Source organism: Poecilia latipinna, unplaced genomic scaffold, assembly GCF_001443285.1.
Source record: "Poecilia latipinna isolate Pla-1442-1.1 unplaced genomic scaffold, P_latipinna-1.0 Scaffold397, whole genome shotgun sequence".
Lineage (NCBI taxonomy): Eukaryota > Metazoa > Chordata > Actinopteri > Cyprinodontiformes > Poeciliidae > Poecilia > Poecilia latipinna.
The window spans coordinates 5,960-20,856 of NW_015113013.1; the positions used below are offsets into that span (position 1 = coordinate 5,960).

At 38.9% G+C, this 14,897-nt stretch overlaps 2 protein-coding genes and 1 long non-coding RNA gene across 3 annotated transcripts; 1 reads left to right on the forward strand and 2 right to left on the reverse strand.

The window, feature by feature from the left end:
* The first annotated feature begins 639 nt into the window (after positions 1 to 639).
* dph3 (diphthamide biosynthesis 3) lies at positions 640 to 2,138 on the forward strand. Its single transcript, XM_015037163.1, has 3 exons — positions 640 to 878; positions 1,295 to 1,369; positions 1,596 to 2,138. The coding sequence occupies exons 1-3, from the start codon at positions 771 to 773 to the stop codon at positions 1,662 to 1,664; spliced, it is 252 nt and encodes an 83-aa protein (XP_014892649.1). The 5' UTR covers positions 640 to 770; the 3' UTR covers positions 1,665 to 2,138.
* Positions 2,139 to 2,943: 805 nt separating this feature from the next.
* pomca (proopiomelanocortin a) lies at positions 2,944 to 4,803 on the reverse strand. The gene is made up of 3 exons (XM_015037162.1): positions 4,692 to 4,803; positions 4,299 to 4,419; positions 2,944 to 3,499 (listed from the first exon to the last, which is right to left on the reverse strand). Exons 2-3 carry the CDS (start codon positions 4,413 to 4,415, stop codon positions 3,071 to 3,073), a joined length of 546 nt encoding a protein of 181 aa, XP_014892648.1. The 5' UTR covers positions 4,416 to 4,419; positions 4,692 to 4,803; the 3' UTR covers positions 2,944 to 3,070.
* A 2,239-nt stretch (positions 4,804 to 7,042) lies between these two features.
* LOC106950366 (uncharacterized) lies at positions 7,043 to 11,949 on the reverse strand. The gene is made up of 3 exons (XR_001425604.1): positions 11,320 to 11,949; positions 7,761 to 7,880; positions 7,043 to 7,187 (listed from the first exon to the last, which is right to left on the reverse strand). It is a non-coding gene; the product is annotated as an uncharacterized LOC106950366 (long non-coding RNA).
* Positions 11,950 to 14,897: the final 2,948 nt, after the last annotated feature.

Sequence of the window (14,897 nt, forward strand, 5' to 3'; positions counted from 1 at the left end):
AGGGTTTAGACATTAATAAAAATATTTTATTAGTAAGCTTCAACCAGCTGGGATCAGAGTAGCTATCAGGATGAAAACACCTAAATAATAATTAAAATAAAATAAAAAATCAATGAAGCTTTTAAAAATATTAGACCACGCACTGTTGAAAACAATAAATATTGTAGGATTTTTTATTTTTTTTTACAGAAAATCTGTCTACCGCCATCCTGTGGTCAGACCCTGTAGTTACACACTTCGGAATTGTTTAATGATGAATTAGATTAATGATTAATCTATAAGCGATACTTGTGTAACTGAAGGACAAAATAAAAAACAAACTTTTTAAAAAATAAATAAATAAAATAAACCAAAGATTATTTAATTTTTATACCAGAAAGTCTCTTTACCGCCCTCATGTGGTCGCAGTCGATAATGACCCGGCTAGAAAGAGAACGCTCAAACGATGTTGAGAAGAATGACGGATGGAAAAAAGACAAATGTGGGCACAAATTTAAGAAATTATCTAACACACAACTTCTTGTTTCTATATAGAACAAGAAGTTGTGATAGAAATTTAAAAATAAATTTAAAATTTCTATCAATAATAATTTTATTTTACAGAAGTTCTAAACGAATCAAACTGATGAATGCAGTCATTCTTTAGTCACCACCGCCCTCGTCACGGCGTGAGACAGAAACGTCATCACTCTGCGCCGCAGCCCGGCTGGAATCAGCGTGTCGCCGTAAATAAACCCGTCAGAAGCGGCTGATGGTGTCTCCGGTAAAATATGTCGGTGTTTCATGATGAGGTGGAGATTGAGGACTTTGAGTTTGACGAGGAGACGGAGGCCTACTACTTCCCTTGTCCCTGTGGAGACCGCTTCTGTATAACCAAGGTGAGCGGAGCCTCAGCGCCTCTACCCAAACTCCATATAAAATCTGTTAATTTTAACATTAACTGACCTGTTGGAAGACACACACTAACCTGCTCACAGAAATATCTCATATTATTGTTAAGTAAAGTGTTTAGCTTGATTCGGCTTCAGCTATTGAAACATTTCTCCACTTATGTGGAAGTTATGTTATTTTTGCTTTGTATGTTATTTTTCTGTTATAAAACCTTTTTAGCCGAATTTTAAATGAATCCTCTTATTTCACTTCATTTTCCACGTTATTTCTGTTCTTTACATCCCACTAAACTCTAATCCTCCTCTATACATCATGCTGGATACATCTATGTTGTGGCATTTATTATAATATGTTGACCTTTGACCTGCTGGTTGATATTGAGTCCCTGTTTATGTTTTTAAAGGAGGACCTGGAGAACGGGGAGGAGGTGGCCACATGTCCCAGCTGCTCGCTCATCGTTAAAGTCATCTATGATAAGGTAGCTGACTGGAACAAACTTGACCTTTGACCTTTCCAGGGGGTGGTTATGACAACTCTGAGTGTGTTGACCTTTAGTTTCAGGCGCTGACCTTAACTTCGGGTTCAGATACTCTGAGCTGAAGTCGGCGGTGAAATCTGGAGCAGATAACTGAACCCAGACTTCCTGAGGAAACTCAGTTTGTTGAACTTGGTTTCTGTTCTGAAACGTTTTTTTTGTTCTTCAGGAACTTTTCATGTCTGGAGAAACCATTGAAGCTCCATCAGAACCTAAACTGCAGCGAATTCAGACCTGAACCAGAACCTGGACTCAACTCAAACCAGCGGACACGCTCTGAGTGGAAACCTCACCCTCCATGTGTGCTGGTGGTGCGTTCATGTTCCATGGGAAACGCCAGACCCTCTGAGAAGATGAAAAGTTTCTCCAGGATTCCCTGAACCCGTTTGTTCAGACCAGAACTGTGTCATGTTGACACCGAGTGCTGCATTAGACAGCAGACAGATATGATACTTTATTTTTAAATAAATCTAGTTAATGTGTTTCTGCTCCTCTGGAGTTGATATTTACACTTTCTAAACCTTTTAGGAGTTTTTCAGCACTTCCAGCTTCAATTCAGACTTTCTTGAACTTTGTAGATAAAATTTCCTCACATTTAAAAGCAAATTGTGTTGACTTTACAGCTTCAGGATCACTTATACAAGTGAGGATTTATCTGTCCCAGTTTGAAAATGAAATGAGAAAAAACAACTGGAAACAGAAACAAGATTTTTTTTAAAAACGCAGAGGTACAAAAAACAGTCCTTAAAAACATCACGTGGACCCAGAATTTACCTGTCTGGTTACAGGATGTCTCCCTCTTGTGGAGGAACCTTGAACTGCAGCATGAATTTATCAGAGGACGGTGACGTTCCTGCAACAACTTTAGCATCAAAATATATCGAAGGAAGTGAGAGTGTATGAAATGGACTAAATTATAATAAAAAAGTCATTTTTAATGATTAAGTAGCTTTAATTTGCAGCTGAGCTGAATTTAAGGAATAAAAGTCATTTATCTGGTTTCTGTTCATAATAATCAGATCTTTGTTTTGTTTTAAAGTTCTGGTTCTGCAGAACCTCTTAGCTTTACATGTCCTCTAGGTTTGAACAAAATTAATTTTTACGTGAAAACCTTAAAGGTGATTTATCCTTCAGAATCCATATTTTGCATCTTGTTTGGGTTTAAAGTGACGGAGCTTTAAAACATCCTGAAACTCTCGTTTCTGTCAGGATGATTTTAACCTTCAAACGCTGAAATATCCTGACAGGTTTTGTCTCGTCTCCAGGTGGAAACGAATAATTAGAGGAAATGAGGAAACGGAGATGGAAACGTTTGAGAAGCGATAAAATCAGACGAACAGGAAACAGTTCAGCACTGAACAGTTCCTTTGGTTCATTTTTTGTTCAAATGGAATTAAAACCCAGTAAATGTTTGTGTTTGTTCCCAGATCAGATTATTTAGGTTTAAAGTTGAATTTAATGACTGTACTTTGAATAGGCCACTGACATGTTTTTAAAGAAACAGAACAAAAGACAAACACGTTTTTCCTTTTGCTTGCAAATAACTCATATAATAAATACAGTTATTTACATGGAGCCATAAATATGAAATCCCTCGCAGCGTCTCATTGGCTGAACCCCCGGCGTGTCTCAGCGTCTCATTGGCTACATCTGCTCCTCCTTGTTAATGATGTTCTTCAGCAGCGTGACCAGCGGTTTCTGCCTCCCTTCCTCCCAGCTCTTCATGAATCCTCCATAGCGTTTCCCCGCCGGCGGCCCGCTCCAGCGGAAGTGCTTCATCTTGTAGGAGCCGTCCTTCTTCTCCTGCAGCAGCTGCTCCTCCTCCTCCTCGTCGCTGCGCCTCCTCATCTCGGCGGGGAACGCCTCAGCCGACTCCTCCTGCACGCCGTTGGATGTATAGACCTTGACGGGGCGGCGTTTGCGGCCGACCGGCTTCCCCCAGCGGAAATGCTCCATGGAGTAGGAGCGCTTGGCCTGAGGGGCGGTGGGGTCGGGGGGCAGCGACAGGTGGGCGTCACCTGGGACCAGGGGCGTCTCGGCCGTCAGGTCGGAGCGGCAGGCGTGGAGACAGTCCTACCAACCCCACAGGGTCAGATTTACTGACTTTATCCAACTAAACCTTAATACTTATCTAAAGTTATATTATAGTAACTACAAAATAAAATTTAACTTTTAATAATAATAAACATTTAACTGGACCACATCTGAAATATTGAGTTTGGTCAATACCAATCAATATATGGCTACCGCACAGCATTCTGGGGGATGTAGGCAGAGGAAGCAAAAAACATTAAAATAAAATTTAAAAAGATTTTTAACCAAATAATCTTCAAAACAGATTAATAAAAAAAAGATTAAACTTGGATTGAAGTGGGAAACAGCAACGATGATCTTCAGCTAAACTTTATGGAACTACATTGTTCTCGACAATCTAGATTAATTATCAATAAAACTCATTTTTCAATGAACATTTTTTTTTCATTCTGTTTTTTCAGAAGAAATTCACATAAAATCTAAAATAAGTCACATTTTCACACTAATGCATCATTTTGAGTTCATTGCTGGTCAGGTTGTGGTGAAGCTACCTCCCACCTGCAGGTGGCAGTATTTATTTTACTCCTCTGCTGCCTCATTTACCATCATAAATTTGCACAAATATCACAAAATTCACTGCAAATATGTATAATTTATCTCCACAAAATCTTTTGATCTAAATATAAATCCTGGAGGAACGGATCAAATTGTTATTGTAACTTATTGAAAGCAAATATTTATTAATATTTAACAGTATAAAGTGATTTTTCTGTGGCGTTAGATTAAATAATGTAGTAAATATGTTCCTGGACGGTTTAATGTTTATGGATCATTTTACCATCATGCTGCTCTCGCTGTTCAGGTCCTGGCAACTCAGACTCTCCCAGCATTGGCTGGCTGCTCCTCTGGCTCCGCCCACAACCACCACGGCCACCAATAGCCACGCAGGACTCATGATCCTGTCCACCAATCAGAAACCAGAACATTTCATGGCATTTTTATCCACATTTTGTTACAAAATGAGATGAATATTAAACAGAAATAAAATACTGAACATTTTAATGACTGTAATTAATAATTAAACTGCTATCATGAATTAAAATAAAACATTTAAGGTGAAATTCAAAAACATTACAGTTTATTTTAAGGTTTTAGCTAAAAAAAAACTTTTCTGTTTTATTTAATAAAACATTTTAATTTCTGATGAACAGATTGAAAAATTAAAACTCACTTCAGTTTGATGTTACTTCTTCTGCTTCTTATTGCTGGTGGATTCTGGGAGGTGAAGACTTCTTCTTGGTTGCTCTTGTCCTCTGAAGCTCAGAGCAGCTCGTTTATATCCTGGCCGTCAAGGACACACACACACACACACACACACACACAGAGAGAGAGAGAGCGTAACATCATTCATGGATGGTGGTCAAATATACACACTACCAATCAATGGAGCATCTGCCTCCCTCCTCACCTCCCATCACAAAAACATTTTTTCCTCCCAGCTTTTATTTCTTTATTCTTGAATGTCTGATGATGTTTTTTTTCCATTTTCAGGGCTTAATAATAATCTAAGCATGTCATGTGCGTCCTGTGTGAAAGGCCACAGGCTGGTTTGTCGGATTAGCGCCCAGGTGTGATGCGGTAACCGCGGCAGGCTGGGATTCAAACCAGCAGCTGCTGCTTTTGTTCTTCCTCAGCGGCGCTAATCACCGATTAGCTGATTTTCCAGGAAGTTCAGCTGCTCTTCACTCAGCAGGTTTTCCATCACAGACTTTAATAAAAACAACAGGAGTTTCATCGTAACGTTCACAGTTCATCAGCCAAGGAAACGCTCTGCTAATTTGCTAACTATTAGCTTAGCACTGCAGCGTTTCACTAAACTGGAAACATTTAGCTTCCTGTAATTACTCGGCTGGTTTGTAAACTTTCTCAATGAATAAAAGTTTATCAACAGTTAAGATTCAACAACTAATCAGATTTATCAGTTATTAAAATAATTGCCAACTAATTTAGTAGTCAATTAATCGTGACCTGGACTCTACAGACTCTGAAAATTAATTTGATCTTTGACCTTTTAATCCCTTAAATCCAACATTTAGCTGATATTTTACTGCTGCTGGTAAACCACTTGGTTGCACTGAATTAGCATCAAAGTTAGCATGTGGCGACAGTGGGAGGGAATAACTCGCCTTAAATAGAAGGAGCTTCCAGCTGAACGGAGCTGGTGTGAGCGTCACCATGAGGAGAGAAAGAGAAGTTTCTCTAAAAGGTGAAGGAAACATTTTAAAGAAACCAGACGGTAAAACTTCTCACTTCATTTATTTATTTATTTTCCTCCAGCTTGAATCTAAATAATATTTTAAACCATTTTACAGAATAGTTTACATGTAGTCAGCACTTTTCTGTGGATGTAAAATAAATATTCAGAAGCTGAAATGTTGACATGCTAGCGGCTAGTTGTTAGCGTAGCAGCCAGTCAGGAACGCCTTTAATTTCTCTTGCTGCTGATTAGCTGAACCCCAAACAGGGAATCTGAGGAAGGCTGCTAGCTTTAGCATTCGCATTAGCTGCTCTCATCAGCAAACCTGAGGAGATATTTGGAGTCTGAAGCGTTAAAATCAGCAGCTGCAGAGATTTCAGAGCAAAACTCTCAAAAATTCAAAATTTAACATTAGAATCCCAGTTCAGATAAAACATCTGGAATTAATCTGATTTATTTATTATCAGGTCTGAATTTCCTCCAGCAGCAGAACGTTTTCCTGACGCAGATCTCTGATCTTCATTTGTTTTTATGAAACAGAAATTCAGTTTTTGTTTTTCTGAACGTTTAAAGTTTCGCTACTTAAAGTCGTTCAGACGGAGAATCGTTAATGGACCGACTGGACGCAGAACCCATTAGGCCCTCAGCCTTGAACATTCAGTCCATTAGAGACACACACACACACACACACACACACACACACACACACACACACACACACACTGATGTCCTGGAAAGAAAAAAACAAAGCAGGAAGCGATGAAGTCAGAGCAGAAAAACTTTTCCTGTTTTTAACTTTATTTTTCTTACCATTTTACTCGCATATTAAATATTTTCCATTTCCTGATTCTGAGGAAAATTTTATTAAATGTTAAAGATAAAATTCAACTTTAACTCATTTATCACTTTATTCTTCATTTAAAGGATTTTAAATTAATTATGTTATTAATGTTTATGATTGAACTAAAACATCTGAACAACATAATTTAATAGATTTGGACATGAGGCTGAAGCTTTTTTTTTTTTTTTTTAAATCATATTTTATAGAAAATGTTTCCAGATGTTCAGCAAACTGACCATCAGAGCTGTTAGATTTTTGGTTTTTCTGAGAATTTAAAAACATTTTCTGATTTTATCCCTAACAATAGAAATAAATATTAGAGATAATTAATCTTCAAATGTTTCAAACCAACAGAGTTCAGGTCATAAACTCTGTAAATACTGAAGTCTCTCGTTATGTTTAATAAAATAAAGTATTAACGGTGCAGTACCGCGGGACTCCAGCAGGTGGCAGCAGCGCACTGAGCGCTCAGCTCCCTGTTTTAGAAAACCAAAGAAACTCCAAACATTTATACTGTAAAAACTGTTTCTGATCAATTAAATACCTGCAGTTCCTTACCGTTACCAGCAGGGGGCGCTGTTTCCCTTCAGGACCTGATCAATAAACTCTTCCTGCTGTGGATGACGTCACTTTGCGGCACAACAACATTTTAATTCATATTTCTATTTTTTTCTTTTCTTATGTTTGTGTACAATGTCAATGTTTCAAAATTGCTAATAAAATTTAAAAAAATTAAAATTTCTATTATGTAATTCCATTGTGTGGCCGCCAGAGGGCGCTCTGACCACAAACATGAACAAATGGAATAAAATGATTTTTTTTGTTTTTTGCTTTTGAAGTAAACAAAGTTTTTCTGAACATTATAGAAACTTCAAATGTAGATATTAGTTATTAATTAATGACGTAATGCTGAGTGAACCAGAACTTTTACTAAAATATTTTATCAGCTGGATAATAAATATTATTAAATCATTTTACACATAAATAAAATACAGAGAATAAATAAAAACCTTCTAACTCAGTTAAAATTAACAATAATAATTAATATATATGACATAATTTCCTGCAGTTTCTCCTCCAGATTGATCCCAGAGCATATTTATTCATACCCCGCTCTGGTGCAATTACCTTTAAATTCAAGAAATCAAGAAGGGAAAGAAATGAAAACAAAGGTGTGTGTGTGTGTGTGTGTGTGTTTCCACCTCACTGATCCGTTGACCCAGTTCCTGACTGAAGTCCCTGAGGATCAGCCTGTTAGTGGGTGGAGCCTCAGGAGGTCACATGACCCGGATCAGGACTTTGATTAGACCAGATGTGACGATCTGTGGAATTAAATTAGAATCAGGTTTTATTATTATTATTATATAATCTATAATGTTTAAATTTGAAACAGTTTGCAAACAGCAGGAAATGTTATAAATGTGTTGAACCAGAACATGATTTTATTTATCATCATTTATTTAATTTTCTTTTGGAATTAATAACATATTTTTAATTTAATTTTAATTTATTGTTTAACCAAAAATTCATATTAAATAAACTGAACTGAACATTTTTATTATTGTTTCTTATGTCACTTTTGATGCTGATCAATAAGTTTCACTGATTATCTGCAGCTTTCAGGTTAAAAACCAGAGAACAATTAGGAGACAACAGGGGTTCAAACTGTGGTTCAGGGACCATTTGAGGCCCTCGGAGGAACTTTAAACGGCCCTTAGTCACAATCCAAAATTAGCAAAAGTTTCTTCAGAAAACATACAATTAAAATCTTAACATAGAAAATATAAGATCCAACAGAGAGTTTAAATTTAATATAATTTATTAGTAATAAAAACCAAAACTGACTTTAATAAACCTAATAAAATGAAGCTGAACTGAGATGAAGAACCGGAAATGTTTTTTTAAACCTGGAGTCATTTTTCTGTTTAAACTGTAGAATAATTTACATTTTTCATTTACAGAAATCTGTTTATTTTATTAAAATATTGAGTTTATCGTTTATTTACACATAAATGAAGAAATAATAGATTCTGTAACTTTAATAGATTCTGTAACTTTAATGAAAAAGAAAAATACTGGAGATGCTGGAATAGTTTCAACTTGACTGATAGAGACCAGTAAGACCAGTAGAACTAGTAGAACCATTAAAACCAATAGAACCATTATAACTAGTAGAACCATTAAAACCAATAGAACTATTAAGACCAATAGAAGTAGAACCAGTAGAGCCATTAAAACCTGTATACCCATTAGAACCAGTACACTCATTGGAACCAGTGGTACCTCTGATGTTCTGTCTGACTGCCTCTCGACGTCTCGGCCCAGCTGGGCTCACAGAGCAGAACAAACGGCGCCACCTTAATCCGATTATCCACCGTGTGAACGATGCTTCCTGAGACGAGCAAAGATGGCCGCCAGCATCAAGACGGCGCCACGCTGCCTTGGCTCCAGTCGTGGTCCCAGCGGGGCTGACGGCCCGGCGGCTCCAGATGATGATCCAGGTTCTGTTCGGTTCTGTGGATAATTCCTGTTTCTGCTCAAACTGAGCCGAGACGATGACGATGATGATGATGACCTCACTGAACGCTGCGGCAGCCGCATGGAGATGTCTGCTTCCTCTAACGCCGCTGACCCGTTCTGCTTCCTTAAACCGGACCGGACCGGTCTGTGGCCTAAACAAAACCTTCATCACATTTCATCACTAAACCTTCCTGAGTTGATCAGATTTCAGTTCTGACCTGTTTTAGAGGCCCTGTCCTTTCCAATTCAAATAACGTTTACAAACAGAAGCACAGATATGCAGCCAAACAGCTTTGAAAAGCAGAAGTGAAGCCTCCTGTACAGTCAACCAGAAAGCAGTAAGAGCTTTCTGGATGATGCGGTTGCTAGGTAGCAGGCAGGTCTTTGATCAGTGAGCTCAGTATTTATCAGTTTGTTGGAGTTTTATCAATATGTTCTGGTGCTACCGGCCCTTTAAGACTCACGATGTGGCTCAGGCTGAAATCTTCATGATGAAAACGATTGAAGAGTTTAGAGGATTTTGTTCCAGAACGTGTTGATAAAACTAATAAATACCCTTCCTTTGCTTCCAGTGAGAATTTATTTAAATTAAACACTATAAAACATATTTTCATATTATAACAACTGTTATGATTAAGGTTTTATTCATTTGGTCCAGACGGCCACATAAAGACTTATGGAGAGTCAGATTTGGCCCACAGACCTCGAGTTTGACGGAGATGTTTTAACCGTATCAGATTGTTTTTACACACAGAAGAGGAGAAAATCTGCAGCATTTAACTTTTAACTTCCATTTCCTGCACTTTGTTTTCTTGTTTCTTTATATTTGGATCTTTTATGCGTTTCCTGTATGTTTGTACCTCCAGGCCACCGTACTTTAACGACTTTTCCACATTCATCTTCTGGCTGTTCGGTCAGCTTATCTACAGTTTTATATTTTCTGCTGTGACAGATTAATTGAGCCAAGTTTCCACAGAAATGTTATAATATGTCCAGTTTTTATTTCTAATAAACCTATTCTTTTAATTTCCTTGTTTTTCTTGATTTTTATAAATTTTCTTTTAGATTTTTTTTATGTTTTCTTGGGCAGTATTTACTATTTTATGTTGCATTAGGTGTTACATTTTATATTTAAATGAGGAAAAAACAGCCATTTTTAGATTTTCTTTTATATTTTCAGTTCCTCCATTTGTCTAGGTTTAATGTTTAATTTCCGGTATATTTTATTTGCCGTATATTTAATATCTCAGCCCAGCAGCAGTTTGTTATTTCTGCATCATAATCTGTTTAAATCAGATGAATTCCCCTGCAGGAGAATTAATTCATCTGAATTTCAACGCTGAGAGGAAAAGTTTTACAGTTTTACAGTAACAGCTGCTGACAGCAGCGTTAAGTCAGCCGGCCTGATGGTGGCGCCGTGAGCTCCAGATGTTGATGCCCAGGAGTTTGTAGAGACCCAGATTTGTCGGATCAATCCGCCGCGGCAGTAATTACCCGGTGATTAGCCGATGATGTGGAATCGCTGTGAATCTGACTTATTAACGAAACATTAATTGCTGTGTTTCATAACAGCCAGCTGGCTAATTGTCCTGTAATTGGTTCAGACTCTGACGGCGTCTGTGTGCCGCCGCCTGAAGGCTCGTTGTGGTGAAAACACAACGAGCTGAAACGCTCCGCTGCCTTCAGCCGGGAAATCACTGAGAGCGTCAGGCTGGAAGCTGGGAGAGATTCTGACAGGAAAACAGAAACGACTCCAGACCCGGGATAAATCACAACCTGGCAACACAGACCAGCACCGCTCTGCTAACTGGGCTCACAGCTGTGAAGCATGGTGGTGGCAGAGTCATGACATCCTCTGTTCAAACTAGACGTTACCAACTGTTTGTCCTAAATCTTCTAAACAAATACAGTAAACAAATCTAATGACATTAAGATTAGATAAAATATGGATGAAGATTTTAAAAAAAGTCTGACACCTAAAATCTAAATTCTCATTTTGGCACTAATACTCTTCTGTAGAAAAAATTAAATAAAATCAATGCTGTCATGTAGTGAGTTTTTATGGTTCATAACTGAGAAAGAAAGAAAAATGATGTGAAAATCCTTAATTACACAACAGATGATAAAAATGATACAGATAAATAATAATAATAATAATCTAATTGTAATAGTCTTTCAGATCATCACTCCTCCACCACCGTGTTTTTCTCTAGCTCTAACACACATACACACACTCCTGACCTGATGAGGATGATTCTGCCTCTTCATCCACCTTGACCTCTGACCTTGAAGTGTGCGGCCTCACATCACACATCAAACTCAGATGACACCTGACCACACCCCGTCACGGCACCCCGAGCCTTCAGACGTAATAACGCTGACCTCTGACCCCTGCCGTTGTGCTCATCAGCTGATGAACTGTTGAGCAGAGAAGCTGCTCCGTCCCGGCTCCAACTGGGCCGTGATGTTCCGCCATGTTGCCTCCATTAGCGAGTAGAGGAGCCCCGCGCCGCCCCGCTGCTAATTAAGGAGTGAGCGATGGCGGCCGCGGCTCGTTACGGCCGCAGCAGAGCGTCTCTCTCCCGGCTAATGATGCCGGTTCCGCGGCGTTTCATCGGCGGGTTAACGCGGCTGTTGACTCCGAAGCCCAACCCGCAGCAGACTCATTACCAGCGGGGCGACATCACTCAGCCCGCCGCTGCAGACTACGGAAGCCCAGGAGTCTGGATCAGAACCACTGTAATGAGTTAACTCTGCGAAACATAATCAGTTCTCCGCATTTAGAGAAAACATGCAAACTGTTTGACTCAACATGTTTTACATTAAACTGATAGAGAAACGAAACATGGCGCCGTTTAATGAGCCGAGGTTAAATGAATAAATCTAAATGTAATTGATGAATTATTATCTTATTGTTATGCTAAGAAGAAAAAAGAGAATATAAACTGAAAAATACAAAAATAGTCATTATGCGATGGGGAAAAAAATGTAATCCAACTGCATTTGCCTATAAAACCCGCTCCAAAAGTAGGAAGTGGACTATATCGCAGGGCATTCTAGGTAAATACAACTAAAGCTAACGTGCTAGCCTAGCGCTAGCAGAAAGACTGGTTAGCTGTCTTTAGCCAAAGAAAAATAACCGCTAAAATCTGACACCTCCATTTTGTTTCCATTTGTTGAAGAAGGAAGTTGCCTCAGGTTTTTGTGTCCTTTCCTTCAGTGGTTGTTGGTGCAGCGCCCCCACAGCCCAGGAGGGGAACAGGCTGCTCAGATCGTTAACGCAGTGAAGCGTAAAAGCGAATCAACCGGCTAGCAGATGGTGATTTCATCAGATGGTGGCACCATGCCTGGCTTTAATTATAGATAATAAAATAATATTAGTGAATTTATACTGAAAGTGAAGATTTTTATTGTTTATTTTAATATTTGAAACTCCTGAAATTTTGCGTTTTGATTTTGTTTGCGTGTTTTAAAGTATTTCATTATATCTTTAATTTGTAATGTTTGTAGAAATATGATTTTATCGTTTGGACAGCAGGAAGAGGCGTCTGTGCTCTCAGGGATCCTTAAACAGGAAGTAGCGATTGCTAACTAGCATGTTTAGCTCTGGTGCCATCTCAGTGTTTTCTAAAACCAGCTGAATTTAGCCCAGTTTTCCTCCATTTCCAGCAGCCATTCACGTTTATGTAGCTTACCTTTAAGGATTTAAAACAACCTGAGATTCATTTTAAATTTGAACTCTTCATGGAGCAAACGTTTCAAGTTTTTAGAGAGCTGGAGCCTCGTTTATCTTCCTCTGCTGAACCTGGCAGCTATGACCAAAACATTTGAGTAAAATGACAAATTGTCCCTTTAATCTGCGGCTGGACAGGAAGTGAGTGTCTTCAGTTCCTGTTCGTCTCTCAGCTCTCATTAGGCCTCTTAGCCGAGACGCTGAAGCAGAACTAAACGCCGCTGATGTTCAGCCAGCGATCTGTCACAGCTTCATCGGCTCAGAGCAGAAACCCGACAAGCTGACTGACTGCTGCTCCACAAACACAGATATACTAAATACTGACACCATTTAAACACAAACTAAATAAACTAATTAATCTGTTTATTATTATATTAATCTTTGACTGTCAGAAACAAAATGGAGGTTCAGTTTCCAGTCATATTTTCTTCATGTTAGTCATTTATTAAAGCAACAGTTCTAACTCTTTAACAAACTAAGTTATTACCTAACTAAAAATATTATGCATGAAGTATATAGTTTACAAACTAAATGTTTGAAATTAGATATTTAGGCAATATAAATATGATAACTTCATGTCATCGTTTCTTTTTCAACAATTCAGACTTAGGAGTCAGTCTGAACCCAGCTTTTATTTTGATAGTCCACTTCCTCTTATTAAATTTAATTAGCTAAACATTTAGCTAAACATTTCATTTGTAAATTCTGTTTTTGTTAATTCTAAGGTAAATATTTGGTTGGAGATAAATTATTAGTTTGCTTAGTAAATATTAATGAATTAAAATTGCTACTTAATATTTAGATTGGAGCTAAAAATAAATAGCTTGCTAGCTAAATTTTTAACTTCAAATCAAATGCTTAGCATGCTAACTACTTAAGTTGGAGCTAAATGTTTATTTTAGAATAAAATGAAATTTATAAATGAATAACATGATAAAACTAGCAGTGAAAACTGATCCCGTGTTTTCCAGGTTAAAAACTCAAGTCATTTCCAAATGGCTCCAATCAGAACAGATGTGGCTGTGAAGATTCATGAGAATCACATGGAATCACCTGGAATCATCAGTGAAGGTCGGTGAAGGTCAGTGAAGCCTGGTCTCCTCGGCTGTGAGAACGAGGCGGCAGACATGAAGCACCAGGTGCTAACAACGTTACGGTGGCGGAGCGTTTCCTGTGAGAACGTTTGGAGCAGACAAGGCTGCCATTCATGCTGCTGGTGTCGAATGGAAACGGGTTCGGGTCAGACGGGCCTCATGCTGTAATAGGACGCCACTCAGTCCACTCAGAGGAAACCCAAATTTAGCCGCCTTCTCGACTCATCCAGACGCTGCAGCAGCTACTGAAGCTGCAGTAATTCAATCACTGCATTCTGGAGGCTTTGAGGTAAAAACGGCCTGATCTAATTAGCGCCTCATCTTCCTCGTCTTCCTCATCTGTGAACGCAGCAGAAACTGTCTGTTCTCACTGATGCTGCAGGCCGAGGTCAGAGGTCACGCCTGAAGACACAGTAAAGGCACCTGATTCTGAGGCGATCCAGTTTATCTGCTGAAACGCTCAGGAGGAAAAACGAGACGATTCATCCCAAAGAACAGGAAGTGTTGACAGAGATGGTAGAAACATGAATGATTGTCACTCTGAACATTTACAGGAAGAACATTTTCTTCCTGCACTTTGAATTGCCTTGTTGCTGAAAATGTGCTATATAAATAAAATTACCTTACCTTACCTCTCCTGTAGCTCAGAAATGTCTGACATTGATCAGAACATTTCAGAGTTTCTGGTGGAAATGTTCTCCAGTTTTTTTATGATTTCACACTTCGCCGTGGGAACGTCGCCGTGGGAACGTCATCTTGCTGCAGAGCGTCTCCTCTGACAATCGTAGGTTTTTCTGCTGTCACAAATGAACTCTGACCTGATTCCAACTCCGTTTCCCTCAGGCCTCCTTTCCTCCTCCATCTCAGCGACAAGCACCTCGGTTCTGCTAACGAGTGGAAACGAGGCGTTGAGCTGCTGCTGGGGGCCAACAGGACGGGGACACGGAGGGCCAAACAGGAAGTCCTGATCCACTGCCACGCTGTCACCGAGC

Coding starts and splice junctions, on each gene's coding strand:
- dph3 (XM_015037163.1), top strand. CDS start 771: ATGTCGGTGTTTCATGATGAGGTGGAGATTGAGGACTTTGAGTTTGAC. Junction 879..1,294: donor ACCGCTTCTGTATAACCAAG/GTGAGCGGAGCC, acceptor ATGTTTTTAAAG/GAGGACCTGGAGAACGGGGA. Junction 1,370..1,595: donor TTAAAGTCATCTATGATAAG/GTAGCTGACTGG, acceptor TTTGTTCTTCAG/GAACTTTTCATGTCTGGAGA.
- pomca (XM_015037162.1), bottom strand. CDS start 4,415: ATGAGTCCTGCGTGGCTATTGGTGGCCGTGGTGGTTGTGGGCGGAGCC. Junction 3,500..4,298: donor ACAGCGAGAGCAGCATGATG/GTAAAATGATCC, acceptor TGGGGTTGGTAG/GACTGTCTCCACGCCTGCCG.